The sequence below is a fragment of the Thunnus thynnus genome, chromosome 23 (assembly GCF_963924715.1).
Source record: "Thunnus thynnus chromosome 23, fThuThy2.1, whole genome shotgun sequence".
NCBI lineage: Eukaryota > Metazoa > Chordata > Actinopteri > Scombriformes > Scombridae > Thunnus > Thunnus thynnus.
The window spans coordinates 20651321-20669322 of NC_089539.1; the positions used below are offsets into that span (position 1 = coordinate 20651321).

General features: G+C 37.3%; 1 protein-coding gene across 1 annotated transcript in view; it reads left to right on the forward strand.

The window, feature by feature from the left end:
* Positions 1 to 18002, forward strand: part of rassf3 (Ras association domain family member 3) — an 81321-nt gene that overhangs the window by 3984 nt on the left and 59335 nt on the right. The window contains exon 2 of the mRNA XM_067581773.1: positions 12405 to 12517. Within this exon, the coding sequence (XP_067437874.1) occupies positions 12405 to 12517 (113 nt within the window). The remainder of the gene's footprint in view (positions 1 to 12404; positions 12518 to 18002) is intronic.

The following is an 18002-nucleotide window of genomic DNA, read 5'->3' on the forward strand; positions in this document are numbered from 1 at the left end:
ATGGATTCTAAACTAAATATTCTTCTTCCTCTGCCTTCGTCCATTTACTGTTTTAACTTCATTAACAGACAATGAGCTCTGTGTTTCCCGTCAGTTTTACCAGCAGCGCTGATGAAGTTGTGTCTGTGCGTCTCTGTTGGCGTTTCCACAGTTAACTCAGGAAGCTTGTTAAGGGCCCATTACTGGATCAGGATTTCAACAACACGGATGACCCGCCTTTCTCAAAGAAACAAAAAACAAAAAAAACATTGCTAATGTCTTGGAGGAAACCTACACAAGGAGCTCGAGAGCATTTTCCAGTTCAACCACTGGTTCACTTATTAATACACAGAAACAGTCACTTATAAGCTGGTTGTGCAACAGCAGCAGTTTTGTTTTACTCCTTCTTCTAAAATATAATTTGTCATGCTTGAGAGCAAACTCCTCTGATGAAATACTGATCTCATCCAGTTTTCAGGACATGCAAACAAGTCATGTAGGTTCCAGTTCACAAAATATGCAGTAGATGCCCTTCACTGGACTTAAATATACACACGTTTCCATCTCTTTGTGAGTGCAGTGCTCTCCTGTACAGCGATCATCCCGTCATATCTTAGCATCTGTAATTAGGCACCACAGTCGTCATCTTAAAAGCTTTTTTTTCTTATAATGTGAAAAAGTGAAACAAACTGTATGAAAACATGAACATGAATGCAAGAATCTGACCTCTTGCTTGTCCAAGTGTATAAACGCAGCAGCTGAAGTTGGTTATTTTAGAATAAAATAGTCTGATGATACATTTTCTTTACTTATAACACTGTCTATCTCTCCTAATACTCCATTTATACAGTAACAGACACTCAATAGTGAGCAGTAAATGGAGATTTTGGACACTTACTAAGCCTTGGACAAACTATCTGTACTCTAATACGTCTTTACTGCCGTATCATCTTCATTGATGATCGACTGGTGAGGATTGTGACTTTTTGCCTGGAACTTGTAGCTTTAGCTTCAGTCTTTTATCATGATATATATGTAGCCATCCAGTTCATGTTTAAGACTGACTGGTTCTTATTTTAAAACAAGTCGTCTGGACACAAAAAGTCAGACAGTTGCCATCTAGAAATGAGACATCAGCCTGTCTGAAGTCAAGTTTTAAGAATTCTTTAAAATGTTGTGCTAATTTTGCCGCAGTCGTCACTGTAAACCGTGTGACAACAGACAGTTTGACAGATGTAGCAACAGTACTAAAAGAGGATGAGACTTAAGTCGCTGATATACTTGCCTTTTACTAACATGTACGCGTAGATAACAGCTGTGATTCCTGCGTTATCCTGCTTTGGTACTTTGTTTATACATGGAGGACTGAAAGTTGTATCCACTAGGAGGCAGACTGGCGCCTAATCATACTTTGTCGACACCAGAATATCTTACTTGAACATTGGAGACTCTCGAGCAGGTTACAATATTGTTGATAATCAATAAATCAAGTCAGAAAAAGCGGCATCGATCATAGAGACGTCATATAGATGAGGGTAGCTGCCCCCACTGGTCATCCACTGAACTGCATCTTGTGGACGTGTAGCATTAATTTCTGAAGACGTACATGAGCAGCGGTCCCAAGGAACACATGAGGTAGCCATGATGTGAACACAAACGCATAGTTATAAGTAAGTATATCAGTGGTTTTAGCAAACAGCCGGAGTAAGACTGGAGACCATTTCGGCTTTTTCAAGGCCAATGCAGATATTTATATTTGAGAATTTAGAAACTCTGATAACGATAAACTGATAATCTGTAAAAACTTGACTTTGGGAAGGGCAGGAAGGAGGATTTTCTACAGTATCGGCCAATTTTTCAACATCTAAAACACTTTTGGTTCCTTAAATTTGTTTTTTTAAGACACAAACTGAGCGGGACATTGTACAGTTGAAAAATAAACATGTCCATTCTGTCTTGTGGACAAAGTATGTAAAAGCTTGTATACGGTATCTTTAATAAGCCAAAATCAAACAATGCTGATATATCGACTGAGCTCAGTTGAACCACTTAACATTTTTAGATGAATTTGGTGATGAGTCAAAAATTTGAATAACACCGTATGTCATAATTCTCATGTTTTTTTGTGTCACCACTGAAATGGATGTTTATTGTAATTATACTTATAGTACATGTATGTGTAGTTTTATCCTCACTGAACCCAGTTCAGAGCGTTTCCACTTGTGTCTCAAAGTGGGTCAGATGAGATTCGATAAGATCCGTTCCTGAAAAGGCAGACTCTCACTCTCACTCTCTCTTTCTCTCTCTCTCTCTCTCTACCTCTCTCTCTCTCTGTCACTCTCTCTCTCTCTCTCTCTCTCTCTCTCTCTGTCACTCTTCCTGTGGGTCTCTCGTCCTTTGTCTCTCTCCAAGGTGAAGTAACAGAAACCTGCCAAACAGAGCCGGAGTTCTTTGTCCGATGGGGTTTAGTGTTGCATTACTGTGTGTTTTCATTAGTCATGGGCAGGTGTAGTGTATTAAAGTGTATCTAATAGCTCCCTGGTAGCATCTACAGTCCAACCACAGCTTGATTTCTGTTATTTTCACATCATACAACAGAGACTGAATCTGTTTACTCTCCAAACAGAGTGAACGTGTAGAAAATTGTGATTGTTTTGTTGTCTATTGGATGGTGAAGTCAGTCAGATTAAAAGACTAACAACTAGTGGCCAGAATATTAATTAACTTTATGTTCCACTGAGGATAAATTCCCAGAAGTTTGTGAACCTAGAGCTGAGCAATACATCGAATTAATGCAGTTCATTTGAATTTTAGTTTTTGCACACTGTATAAAATCAGGAAAATCAAGTCATGATGCACAAAAAGATAACTTTTAATCAAAAAGTAATGCACATGGTGTCACCTCGAGTCCTGACAGTCCCATAAATTATGACATGAATATTTACACGATACACACACCTGCTGGAGTTTACGAGGCTGTTGTGACTCCAGGTGGCAGCAGCAGTCTGCAGATATCAGGCAGATGTTTGGTCAAGAAACGCAAACAGCGGGAGCAGATGTCTGCGCTGAAACTGCTCTACTTAAGGCACATTTAGACTTTTTTATACATAATAAATCTTGCAGCCTTTTAGCCATATTTTTTGAGCTCGGATAACTCTTTAATTTTAATGACACTATGACCTTAGTTCTAGCGTCACCATTGGTGCAAACACATACTTTTAGCTCATATTCTTTGATATTAAGGCCACCGGAGATTTAGACTTTTAGTGTGGATGATACTAATACTGTATGTTAAGTATAATGTATCTTTAAAGCTGCTATAATCTATATTTTTAAAATAACAGTGTCTGAGCTGTCAGTGTGTAATGTGTTGGTTGTGGCTTGTAGATGACGAACCTATCAGCGACTCTGCACCTCCCCTTGGCTTTACAGAGAGTTATAGTGAGTTTCAGCTCATTGTTTATCTGTCTGGCTGCAACTTCACTGTTTTGGTTCACTCTCACAGCTCTCATTTCGTTGTTTTAAGAGAAAAAGCTCTAAAAAGCCACTGTACACTACCTGCTCAGCACCAAACAGCAAACAGACACAGTTAGCTGTAGACTAGCTGGTGAACATAGTGGAGCATTTAGCAGCTAAAGAGACAGATATTTCCCTCAGGAGAACAAAAACAGAGCTAAAAGAGAGTGAATACTGGACTTAAATTCACCAGGTGGACAGAAACATGACTCCAAATGAATGATAATGTTGCTCCGTAACTGCTGGATGTAGAAATAAGCAACTGTTTGCCTACATGTTCAACATATCAACTTAAAAGGTGATGATATGTCAGTGTTGTCTTCACTACTTGTTTCTGCTGCCTCCAAGTGGCCAAAAAAATCAGTTAACGCAGGTTTAAATAACAAAAAGACAATTTTAATGTCAGAAATGTAAAATAACTAAAGATACTCAGTGGTTTCTCAAGTATTTTATTCTTGTCAAAGCAAAAGAATGAGAAAAACAAATCCAATTTATGCATTTTTGATTGAAATGTCAATAAGGAATTAGTTCTTGGCTCTAAAGTATAGATCAGTTTCACAGTGAGTCAAATTTTTTATTTTTAAATTATGTAAATAACCAACATATATGCAGAGCGACAGAGGAAAGGGTTCCACATTGTGTAGAGTGGGATATTTTGGAGGATGGAGGCTCATTTTGAACCTCTGTGAGAAATACTGAAGCTGATTGACTCTCACACTCTACAGCGCAGTCAGACTTCACCTGTGTGTGTGTCATTAGCCGCCACAAATGAGTGTGTTGTGTCTCTTGTGGAGCCAAACTGTCACAGCGACTGAACAAACAAGGGACAGCAGCTGACACACACACACACACACACACACACACACACACACTCATGCTTACAGACACAACTGGGGGTCAGTGTCTGTCAGGAGAGGGACCAGTATAGACCTGAACAGAGACACAGACGCATCATGGATGACAGCGAAGGATCTAATTCCAGTGATCGTTGGATATAAATCAACATCTGGAGCTCGTCGGAGCCTAAAACACTTTAAACAGTGTGTGTGTGTGTGTGTACCGTATATATGTGTGTGTGTGTGTGTGGCAGGTAGAGTGTGTGTGTGTGTGTGTGAACGATGGGATTTGCCAAAAACTTTGGAAAATCTTTGAGGAGGATGTCTGGATTTTTCTATCGTTTTCCAAAAGTGATGCGACGCTCCGGTCGCTTGGAAGTCAGTCTGCTGTGGAAGAACTCTGGTGAGTTTCTAGTGTGTGTGTGTGTGTGTGTGTGTGTGTGTGTGCGTGTTTCCAACTTTTAATTCAGTTCAATTTGAATTTTATTTGCATATCACCATTATATCCAAAAGCAGCTCAAAGTGCTTTACATTATCGTTAAATAATAAAACAAGATGCAGATATGTGCTTATATACACACACACGTCCATACAAGCAGATAATAAATATACATTCATACAAACACATGTATACATATATAAACATATACTTACACTTACATACATACATATACATTACTATAAATGTGACACATCTGTACAGTACTGTGGAGTTTTATTACTCTGAGTGATGCTGGTTGATTTTTATCTTTAGCAGAAGTTGTTTGTGCGATTTGTTTACATGTTTCTTTTCACTTTGTATCCATGGAAACTTATTTATATCTGTCCTCACTAAAAGAGAGAGAGAGATCTGGGCAGTGTTGTGGTTTTGGCAAAAGGAAACAGAAAAACATCATGTGTGGGAACATAAAAAGCAGTTTAATTGCTTCTGCTCCTTTTATAAAATCTGGGTTTTGCTTGACGGGAATTTGTAAATAGAAAGCATTTATATTGTGTCTCCAGTGTCAAAGCTATTCATTGGTTTTGTCATTGTCATTATTCAGTAAATATGCGTGTGTGTGTGTGTGTGTGTGTGTGTGTGTGTGTGTGTGTGGTGTGTGTGTGTCTCAAGGTAACGTGGTAACACTGACAGCGACATTCTTTCTGCTCTAAACTTCAGTTTTGATTGAATAATAAAAAAACGGAGCACATGTTCGAACAAGGAAAAAGAAAGATTATAATGAAGAATAAGGAGACAACAGATGGTTTCTGTGTTCAGTATGCACCTGTCCTTACACACACACACACACACACACACACACACACCTGTCTTTGTTGTCCAACTACTGTACAAGCATTTGCAGTATAAAAGGGAATGTTATACTAAACAGACAATAGCTTTGGAAGATATTGACTTGATTTGAGTAACTCAGACTGCTGAAGCCTCATATTAATTTCAGATCAACCTTTAAAGGGGAGTTAACGTGCTTTTTATGATTTTCTGTTATTTTTATGCTGTTTTGATGTCGGATGTTTATGTTACACATGGTTAAAGGTCCAAAACTTGAGGTGAACGCTCCATTTGCATGTAAACTCTACTTCCTCCTTGTGATGTCATCAGATTGTTGGCACATGCCCACAAACGGCTGTCTGTTACGTAGCCTTTGTTGCTAAGGTTGTTCACGTTGTCCACTCGCATATTTGGGATCGGATTCATGCTCGAACACATAAAGATGTATTCAAGAAATATCTATTTCGAGAAAAGAACGAGAAAAAGAAGTAAAATCATGAATGCTACTGTTTGTTTACGTTTGTTTACGTTGCCTCTTGAACCACTGGAAGCTGACCAATCAGAACAGAGTGGGCTCATCGGGAGGCGGGCCTTAAAGAGACAGGAGCTGTTTCATACAGAGGCTGAACTGAGGGGCTGCATAAAGGGCCAGAATAAGATAAATAAGGAGTTTTTAACTGGCAATCATGCAAAGATAATCCAGCAGAGCCCAGAATAAAAACATAAACCTGGAAATGTGCATGATATGTCCCCTTTAAATACATTTTATTTTGTTCCTGATCACCTACATTGAAACTCATTAGGATGAGCTCTTTTGATGGCCAGTATGAACAAGATGAAAGATTAAAACAAGCTGTATCAATGTTCATTTGGACACCTGACTGTTGAAAAATTGTGAATCTCTCCTTTAATCAAATACATGTAAGAGCAAAATTTTGTAACATGCTTGGTGTAACCTCACAAACACAAAGACTCATTTTGTGACTGTATGTCATAGTATCATAAACCGGTGTATGTGCAGTGTTTTGGTGTCTGATAAGCTTTCAAACTCATTGATCTGTTACTCAAACTGGACTATTAGGTTTGTATTTCATCATTTCACATTGTGTTTTTTGAACGCAGGGCTGTTTTTGGTCCAGAACAACTTATTTTACACACCCGTAATTTTCCAAACATCCTCTTTGCTAAAGTCCCTGCGACCTTTGACCTCTCGAGAGTCACAGGCGGGTGGTGGGACGAGTTAAAGACTAATTTGAAGGATAATCCCACCACCAAGTATCCCAAACTGTGTGTAAACAGTTTGCAGAGCTGTGTGTGGTGGATCAGCTGTTGACTCTGAAAGCCCAAATGGTGTGTGTATGTGTGTGTGTGTGTGTGTGTGTGTGTGTGTGTGTGTGTGTGCAGTAAGTAAAGTGAATCTTTTTCAGCAGATGAGTGTCAGAGGAGCTGGAGACTCATTGTTCCTTCATCTGCACACACAAACCTGATTAGAAACCTCGTGCTAAAAAAAACCTTCACACACAGGAGAAAAGAGACACTGTCGAGTCTGACCTGTTTGTGATTTCTAACCTTTGACCTCACAGCTGAGATCCTGCTGAATGCACCGAGTTTCGTAATAAGAGCCGTCTGAGAGAGTGATTTACAGGCTGTTGTTTGTGGTTTGCACAAATGCAACACAGGCTGCTGTACTTTCATAAGATATAGCAAATGATGTATTGTTTTTTTTACAAAGGACGAATCATCTACACAAAACAATCAAAACAGATCATTTATAATAAATTTTATGTGCATCAAACATCCTATCAAAAAGATCTGGTAACTAAAAGTATTTTACATAAAGAAAATAATGAGATTTTGATGCAATTTCTGTTATCTGACCATCGGTTATGAATCCTAATTTAACAATCATCTCCTATCAGTCAGTCTGTCATATTTATAACACATTCAGCTATAAATAACAATGGTTTAATTAGCTTTTTATCACAAGTTAAAGAGTTAAATATGTAGAATATATTCAGTAAAGGGCTCTGATTCATAGCTGTTTATTTAAATATCTTAACAAATCAAAGGCGTAATACAAAATGTGCATTTTTGTGCATATTTAACATAAAACTGTACACTTTTATGATGTCAGGATCAATTTCTGTCCACCATTTAATCAGTTTACTAGTTCTACAGTGAAAATACATCAACTCTCCCTCCTAAAATCAGTCTTTAAGTATTTATAGAGGTTGTGACTATAAATTATATACCATTATTCTCCCTTCTGTTGTAAAAGCGTCAAAGGTTAAAGAGTCTGTGTGTCTTCTGCCAGACTGATTGAGTCTGATCGATCGGTGGCGTCTGGGAAATGCTTTTATCCCTGAGACAGCAGAGAGAAAGAGCGATGAAGAGGAAGAGAGGAAGATAAGAGAGAAATAGAAGTGGAGACGAGAAAGGCAGCAGAGATGGAAGAGACACATTTTCATCTTTTCATTCATTTAATTAGAGGCTGAAAACAATTTTCAAGCTCTCTGATACAAAAACTTGATCCCTAAACCACAAAACCTGATGCAGTTACTCTGCTCATGTAGCTCTGCACGGTTTTAACGTCCAGTAATCTTGTTGTTTCAAAAACTCACAAGAAAAAACACTAGATACATGTCTTCTTCTGTCAAATTTACAGATATTAAAGGTTTACTATGCAGGATTTGTCGGTTGGTGTTTGTGAACACCAGGATGCACCTTTAAATAGTGGTCTATCAGCAACTTAACAAATGAGACTGCATTACAGTATTAATCATTTCTTTTTTTTGCCAACTAATCTTGTGGAAAAGACTAAAACCAATAATGTGTTGGCCCCAAGCCCATTTGTTCTTACTGAAGACGTAAATCTTAAAAATGTGTCACAAATATATAGTTTCATCTTTGCAAAAGACTCAGTAATTTGCTAAAACAGCTGAGTAGTTTTTAGCAAATGATACTCAAACAGGAGTAAATAGTGCAACTGTAAGGGACTATTTAATACACGTTTGGTGCTCTTGAGAGTATTACTCACAAGTGTTACTTAACTGCAGTGTGTGAGTTCATGGAAATGAAAGAACATGTCACCCAGTGCAGCATTGTGGCTCACTGAGGTGTTTTTATTAGTTTTTGGAACAACAACGGAGGTCTACAACACAGAGGAATAAGATATATCAGGCTTTTAATACACACACAATACTTGTTCATAGATCAGTTATGTTGGTGTTTTCATAGGATTTGTTTACAGAAGAAGCTTTAACCTTTAAAGCAGCTATAATCAGCATTTTAAATTTACAATGACTACTTATATTGTGAAATGTGTTGCACCAACTTTGTAGGTCCCATCAGCTCTTAAAGGAGCTTTAGCAACTTTCAGCTCATTGTTTTGGTTTTTGTGGCATGCAAATTTTCTCATACCGTCGCTTTCAGATGTAACAGGCAGCTTTTTTTTTAAACTAAAACAGCCCCTTAAAAACCCCCCGTTTGGCACCAAAAGCCAGATGATGAACATAGTCAAGCATTTAGAGCCAGATATTTCCCTCAGGAGTTGGTGGAGACCGAAACAGAGCTAAAAGAAGAGTGAATATTGGACTTACATTCGACAGGTGGACAGAGAAACGACTCTAAATGAATGATAATGTTGATCCGTGTCTGCTGGACGTTTAAAAATGGAAATATTTGCTAATAAGCTTACTTTAAAGGTGAAAATGTGTCAGTGGTGTGTTCACAGCTCGCTTACACTGCCCCCCAGTGGCCAAAAATCAGTTATTGCAGTTAAATTTACTCACTATTTTCAGTAAAAACATTTGGATCCAACGTCGAGCCTTAAAATCAGGATAAAAATGTTGTTAATCTGTTAATAAATTGGTAAAAATGCAAATTTAGTGCACCATTTCTTTCTGTTTTTAGTTTTATTGGATTATCATGAGTATCTTTATCACATCTAAAAATAAACACCCGTATGGATTGACGTAGAAGGGCTCTTCCTCTCTTCCTCTGTGGATCAGGTTCATTGTCAAAAGGGATCGAGATGGATGATAAGGTGGACGGATGAGTGGAGAGAGAGAGCGGTGGGGGCAGGAAACCGTGTAGTCACAAACGCACACATATGCACACACACTAATCATAACAAGCTACGTAATCGAGCAAAGGGAAACAGAGAGGAGAGGAGGAGAGAAAGAGTGAGTGATTGCAGATGACTGAGTCAGCAGTCCTATTCCCCCCTCTCTCTCTCTGTCTCTCTCTCTCTCTCTCTCCTGTCTGTCTGTCCATCACACTGTGGCCTCTATTTGACTGTTAAATCACCCACTCAGCACAACAACACAGAGGCAGGGAGACGGGGGGGAAACAGAGAGAATGGTGGCTACGCAAATCAGCATCTGAAGTGGCCGATAGAGGCTGGAGCGCAGCCGAGAGACGCTGAGAAAGACTGCAGAGAGACGAGGGAGAGAGAGAGAGAGAGAGAGGGAGAGAGTGCTAGTACTGTATGAGTGATTTACTCCTTTCAGTGTGTGTGTGTGTGTGTGTGTGAGTGTGAGAGTGTGTGTGTTTGCACAAAGGATGAAGTGATGTAATAGATCTCGACGAGGAGACTGAGTTGAATGTGTGTTTGTGTGTATAAGATGAAGATGGGAGATGGGAGCAGCTATGTGCAAACTGTCGGATAAAGTTGGACAGCACGTGAAAAAGAGGTCGCCAGGTAGGATTATGGGCACACACGCACACACACACACACACACACACACAGAGTTCAGGTATAGTTAATGTGTGTCGGAGTTGTCAGATGTTTGTTTGTTGAAAGGAAGAGGGGGAAAAAAAAACGTTCTCCTCCCATCAGTTAGACTTAATTCAGTACTTAATGGTGCTGCTGGAGTCTGGCCAGTCTTGAAGGTTTATTGTGTGTGTGTGTGTGTGTGTGTGTGTGTGTGTGTGTGTGTGTGTGTGAGAGAGACAGATAGAGAGTGCGGCAGATGCTTCACTCAGTCTGATGCTCTTAATGATGGCTGACATTGGCTAAATTAATGTTGATGTTATTGTATTTTCAAAAATTCAAAAGTTAAATCCATAAAAGCTGCTACTTTCATCATTAATTAATCCCTTAATTATTAGGGTTTTTTTTTTAACATGCCTTAAAATGTTAAAAAGTAAATATTGAATTTAAAATGATACAAAACAGAGAGAAGCAGTAAATTCTCACATTTATAAGCAGAAGCCGGCTGTCTAAACAATTAAAGTTATGAAAATTGTTATCAATTAATTTTCTGTTAATCAATCCACAAATAGTTCCAGCCTCTAAAGTCATGTTTGTCCCACTAAATCAAATATATTTCTGTGTTTTAATTGTAAAAAGAGATCTTTGTTGTCTGTATACAGGTGTGCAATTCAAAAAAAATGTTTAAAAATATTTATTTCAGATCTAATGCTGGCAGATTTACTTAAAATTTTGCTTGTCATGTTCATTTAGACATCCAAACTGTGACACACATTATCTCACAATGCAAATATTTTGTCATGATACGATTACATATCTGATTATATCTGACTCATCACTCAGCAAAGCCAAAATGTTGTCGTATCAGAGCAGCTGAACCATACCCAACTAGTTTTTATGTCCCTTAAATTTCTATTTGATTAAGTTTGTTTGTAGATTTTCAAGAAGTCAGCAAACTGAGTCACATTTTCAGAATTCACATTTAACTTTTGAGCTGCTAACATCAGCTGTTTAACGTGTCTCAGTGCAGTGACGGCTGAATGTAGGTCAGGTTCAGTCCTGCAGGTCGTCAGTTTGAGTACAGTCATATTTAAACCTATTTATCTACTGAATCTACTTTAAAATATATCATAATAATAATATAAATGTAGTCTAATAATCAGTCATAGAAATCTCCCACAATTCTGTCCATATATCAGTCAAATCCCACGTGGGGTCATGATCCCAGGAGGTTTTAAACATCGACAAGAATCAAATATTTGGTATTTTTGAAAAGGAATTGGTCACATTTAACCCTTACATACTGTTCATATTCTGATGTGTCACAGCTCATAATTAGTCTCTATATCAAATTTCTGAACCACAAAACATTCATGAACACATCATCAGTCACTGGTTAATCCTTTATGAAGCTTTCAGAGAGCAGAGAGTGTGTGTTCTGAAGTTTTTATGCTTTTATTGTGGAGAAAAAACATTTACAAATACACTATAAAATGATCCTTTGTCACATAAAACAGGAGAACATAATGAGGTCAATGAATTATATTAAATGTGAAGAATATAATACAAAAAATGTGTATCAGCTGCACAAAAAAATGCTTTTAAAAAGTTGAAATATTTCTATTTTTGTATATTCTGAGTCACATTAGGAGAAGTCATTAAATTTCAGACTAAAAGAAAAGTGTTCGGGTTGTTTTTATTGCTCTTAAATGTAAAAATGTACAACTGAACAGTGTGTAAGGGTTAAAGTTTTGGCTGTTGAATATTAAAAACATATATGAATGAAATCCTGTTTTGATGCTGAGACAAACTGACATTTTTCCTCTTTCATATTTAATCCCAGATTGTAAAGCAGGTCAGAATTTGCATGTTGTTGGTTTCCATTTGCAAAGAGGAACTCTGACCTCAACTGACAGACTCTGTCCATATCAAACTCGTATTTGCATATACGTTACACACACACGCAGTCGAGTTTTAATACCTGCACGTAGCCCATGTGTGACTGTCATTTTACAATCACAGATAAACCTATGTCCCCCCGTCCCCTTCTTTTGACAATCAATCAATTAATCCATTGATTTCTCTGCAGGTTGTAAGTACACGTGTCACGCTGCTTGTCGGGACAAAGTGTCGTTGGACTGTCATCCTGCAGCTTCGCCCGTCAGCCAGGACCAGCTCAACAATAACAACACACAGCTCCATGTAAGTACACACGAAACTGTGTGTGTGTGTGTGTGTGTGTGTGTTAATTTAGGTCCTTTTTCCTTCCTTTATCATATAAAACATCAGTATTAGATGTCATCATTAATCTAAAATATGGGTTTATCTTGTCAGTGTTGTCTACATCTGGTATAATAATATAATAATGTAGAATAAATAAGTAGTGTGTGAAGCTCTTTGTTGAACATTTTACTGGATAATTCAGGATTTTGCATGAGTATAATGTTTTTATAAGTTTTTAAATGATTTTTGTTGCTTTGATTGGAGATTTTTGTTGCTGCACGATGCTTTAAATACAGTTTCAGAGGCTTTTTTTCATCCTAATAAACTTCTGAATAGTCTGAAGTCTGAATTTTGGCTCTAAACAGCCTCCATAGACATCACTGACAGACTTGGTGTTCATGGTTAAACCAGGTTCAGGCTAATTTCAGGTTGGGCAGTATTGTGTCTCACCACCAGGGAGAGGTATAATCAAAGATTTTGAGCTGCCGTGGTTTGTCGTTACATCTCCTGAGCCGTCAATCCAAGCAGAGCAGGCAAAATAAACAGGAGAACAGTGAAGTGTTGTCTGTATTAGCTTGTCATTAATGTTATTGCATGTGGATTGGGTTTTTTCTTCAATAAATATCAGGAAATACTGTTAAAAAAAGATTAAAATTAGGTATCTAAGCCTTACATAATTACAATATGAGTGTAAATGAGTGTATATGTGTGTTAAGTGATGGCAAAAACAACAATATGACAGATATTACATAGCTGCAACAATTAATCAATTAATAAATTAGTCAATGGATAGAAAATTAATTATCTACAACTATTTTAATTATTGATAATCATTTTAAATCATTTTTCAAGCATAAATACCAAATATTTGATGTATCCAGGTTCTAAAAACTGAGAAGTTGCTGCTTTTATTGATCTTAAATTGTTGTAATTTAAATGTTTTTGGGGTTTTTAACTATTTGTTGGTCAAAACAAGACACTGGATGATGACAGTTTGTTCTCTTGGACATTTTTCCTTGTTTCATTTTTTAAAAAATCGATAATGAAAATAACTGTTAGTTGCCGCCCAAAAGACGACGTGTGTCTGAGCACAAGCACATGAGTTTCAGTTTGTGTGTGTTTTCCTGTAATGTGTCGAATTCCTTTCTGCTTCGATAAAACATTGGACCCCAAGTTTTTGCACACACACCCCTCATGCATCACTCACCAAGAATGACTCGTGTGTGTAATTCCGAGAAGACAGCTGGGTGTGTAGCAGGTCTGGTTCATGTTAAGAGTTGTTGCACTTGGTGACAAGTTCTTTCATTATGAAGAATATATTTACGGTATTTTGTTTAGAAACGTGTCCAAAGACTAATAAGAACAAGCATGTTTTCAGTCTCAGGAGAGTAGTTCTGTGTGAGGCAGACGCCACTGAGCATGTGTGGGAATGTGTCTCCGTCTACCATCCTACATGTCACAACCTCTTGACTTTGTACTACAGTATAAATTTCTCCAAGAACTTCATATCATTATGAGAGGTTGTGATATGTATTTGTATGTATTCTGGTGTTTCCTCATTGCAAATTCATGAGAGTTATGATAACGTTTCCTCAGTTTCTGTTGTTATTGCGTTCTTTATTTATAACATGGGATGGTGGGGTTGTATTGATTGTATTGATTGTATTGTTTTTATTGTGTTAAGCACTTTGTGTTACGTTGTATTTGTATGAAAAGTGCTTGTAAATTAAGTCTGATTGATTGAAGGCTGATGTAGCACAACAAGCTACTGAATCACTGTAAATGGAGCCACATTCCCGCACATGCTCAGTAGCGTCTGTCTTACACAGAACTACTCTCCTGAGAGAGAGTTGTTCCTTGGGGCCAAGGAACAACTCTTGTTCAACAGAAACTGTTATAAATTGACTTTTATTCCATTTTAAGCCACATTTTTATGATAAAGTCTTTAATCTTGGTCGTTTTTAACTGTATCTTTTAACCGGATTAGGGATTTTAGTCATCGGACGTCTGGATCTTAAGTTATCAGAGGAACAAGCTGAGAAATCGTTAGCAGCAGCTCAGCTAACAGCCCCTCCCGGAAGTCTGCTGCTCGCTGAACATCATCGGAGAAACATTGATTTTTTATGTGAAACAGCTTTATTCAATATTTTTATGGTTTTAATCCCAGCGTATGTTTGTTTTTGGAGAAGAGGAGACCTTTGCAGATAATTCGGCCTCAGCTAAAAACCTGCTGAACGTCTGGATCTTAAGTTATCGGAGAAACAAGCTGAGAAAACATTAGCAGCAGCTCAGCTAGCAGCCCCTCGTGGACATCCTCTTTCTGCTGAACAGCGTCAGAAAAACACTTGATTTTTAACGTAAAAATGCTTTATTCAGTGTTTTCACCTGTTTTAATCAGTGGGCCTGTTTGTTCTGGAGAGGAGGAGACCTCTGCGGATAATTTGGTTCCTGGTAAAAACATAAAAACGCTACTTCACACCGTTGTCACACTCTGTCTTTTGTTATTGTTTTGATTGAGACCCCTAGCGGCTGAAATTACATTTTGTGCGTTTAACAATACTAAAGCTTGTTTATTTTCTATTTTGGATTATGCTACGTTATTAGCTTACATTTTGTCAACCTTTACTGAAATACTACAACCGAACAAGCCGACATTACCCCTCAATGTTTACATCTGAGCTGGTACGAACACCAGTTTTGATATTTCCAGTCTGAGTTCGGCTCCTCTGCTTGTTTTTTTCCTGCAGCTTGAGGAGGATTAGCTCAGCACATTTCAAACCGAGTCGTGCTGAGTGCGGTGCTACGGGTTTTTAACTTCTGTCTGCTATTTCATAAAAATACATTTTTGGTGTGTTTGCAGCTGGGTACGGTGAGGTCAGTGTGTACATGTGTGTGTGTGTGTGTATGTGTGTGTGTGTGTGTGGTTGCAAATGTGTATCTATGTACTTGAGAGCTGTCAAAGCTTCCCACAGACATGCCAGTGTGTGTCTGTGTATTTAAACAGAAGTGCACAAATGGTATTTTTCCAGCATTTATCTGCTTTACAAGTAGTTATAGGATTATAAAACATATTAGAAATAATTTGTTTTGCTACTTAATGTACTTTTAGTGTGTTCTCTTGCTTTTATTGTGTATTATATACAGACTTTTTTCTTCTGTGAAAAGTGTCTTTTGAGTACTTTGAATACATTTTTTCTATAAATAAAATGTGTTATTATATTATTATTATGAAAAAAAAGCTAAAATTGAATGTTAAAAAAATCTCAGTATTTTACTCTTTAACAAAAAAGTAAAAATATGACATTTATTCATGCTAGAAGTTATTTAATGCACATATATGTGCCAGTGCTGCGGTTTGAGTGTGTAATTGTCGACGTTGTTGTAATATTGGCAGTGAAACTAACGCAACAGATAATAATAATGATAATCATAATAAACTTTATTTGTACAACATTTTTCTGAACAAAGTTACAAAGTGTTTTACATGGTTTAATTAGCATTAAAACATCTAAGGACTACAATGAGGCAGTAAAATCAGACAATAAAACAAAAAGAAATGGACTAAAATACACTAATTATAATATTAAAACCAATAAAAACCACAGTAGTAATAAAACCGATGGTAACACTGCACTTCTACATCATAATAAAGAGTTAAGCATCATGGGAAAATGTATTTTTCTCTTAAGGAGGAGATTAGTTTCTCTTCTGTTAGAATATTTACAAAAACGCCTGAAACATCTGAAAGAGCTGCTGTGTCTCCATGTACAGATCTCACTGTGTTTCTGTCTGTCTGTCTGCGGTTTGTGGTGCAGAAACCGTCCAGAAAAACTGAATGTCAGAGATAATAACATGATGTGTAGCCATAAGACAGTCATAAGCTCTCATGTGTTTCAGCGAAAGAGAACGTGTGTGTGTGTTTGTGTTTCTCTTTATGTGTGTTTTTAAGGTTAAATGTGATCCTTGAACAGGTTTCGGCCGCCAAATGTTGACATATTTTATACTTTTTTGCAACCGGGCAGCCGATAGTGATCAGATTTTAGCCATTTGTATTTGTATTTAGTTACATTTTCTTTCCTTTTCCTGCCAAGAACATAATTGTGGTGGGAAGTACTGAATATTCAGCACTGTTCAGGACATTTTCCTTCATGAAAATGTCAAATTTAGGTACTGAAAAGTCACAGAAATAGCTGGTTTTTGGTAGCGTTGTTACATAAATACTAGCATCAGTAATTAGCCTCTCGACCCTGAATACACACAATTTATGTTATTATTAAAGTAGACAGAAAATGACTCCTGGCAACTATTTTGAGTCATTTTTTTAAGAAAAATGCTTGAATCCTCTGGTTTCAGCTTCTTAAATGTGAATATTTTCTGGGTTTTTTTAGTCTTTTATGACAGTAAACTGAATATCTTTAAGATGTGGACTGTTGGTCAAGACAAAACAAGACACTGGAAGTTGCATCTTGTGCTTTGGGAAGCAGTGATTGACATTTTCCTACATTTTAAAGACTACACGACTAATCAATTAATCTAGAAAATAATCATAAGATTAATTGATAATGAAAGTAATCGTTAGTTGCAGTCCTATACTAAATTGTATCTTTAGTGAGCCTCAACATGCTGACTTACATCACTAGTTTTTTATCCACATGGACCCAAGGAAGAGTTGTTGTTGCCAAGGCAACAATTAATAGAGATCTAAATAAATCATAAATAATAGATAATATCAAACATACAGTCAGTTGCCATTTTATTAGCTATACTTAGCTAAAACTAAACTATTTAGAGAGATGTTGATTCCACTTTATACTGTAGCCATTTTTTTTACATTTACACCAATCAGAGTTGAGATAATATTAGTAATATTTTGGCGTATAAAGCAGTAAAAACTAGTGTAGCTACAGTAATAAAATCAAAACTGAATGTAAAATACAAATTGTGCACTTTTCCTTTAGATCTTTAGACACATCCTTAATTCCCAATAAAACAACATCAATAAGAAAATAGATTTAAGATTTAATAAGTATCATAATCCAGAGAATTTTGCCTTAATTACTAAGGCTGCAACTAAAACCATAACACCCCTCCCCCCCCAAAAAAAACAACTGCCCCCCCATTACAGTGAATCCATGACTTGTTAGTTTTGCGGCATCCTTACAGTATCTATAGACTTAAGGTCGTGCTGTGTGTGTTGCTTTAAATAACTCGGTCAATCAGCGGTGCTCCCTTTGGTACGTAGATGCCTGTCAGCACTAACTGATTTACACTCTTGCACGCTCTCACGCACACACCTGTGTCAGTTATCACCGTGACAGTGATCTAACAGGGCAGCCAGCCAAGACATCGAGGCATTTACTCTGCTAGCATGTCATACTCGTGCAAGGGAAGTCCTCCTGTGAATGATTATGAAGGTGACAAACAATAAAAATGAGTAAAAATGAGTATTTACCACCATTGCATC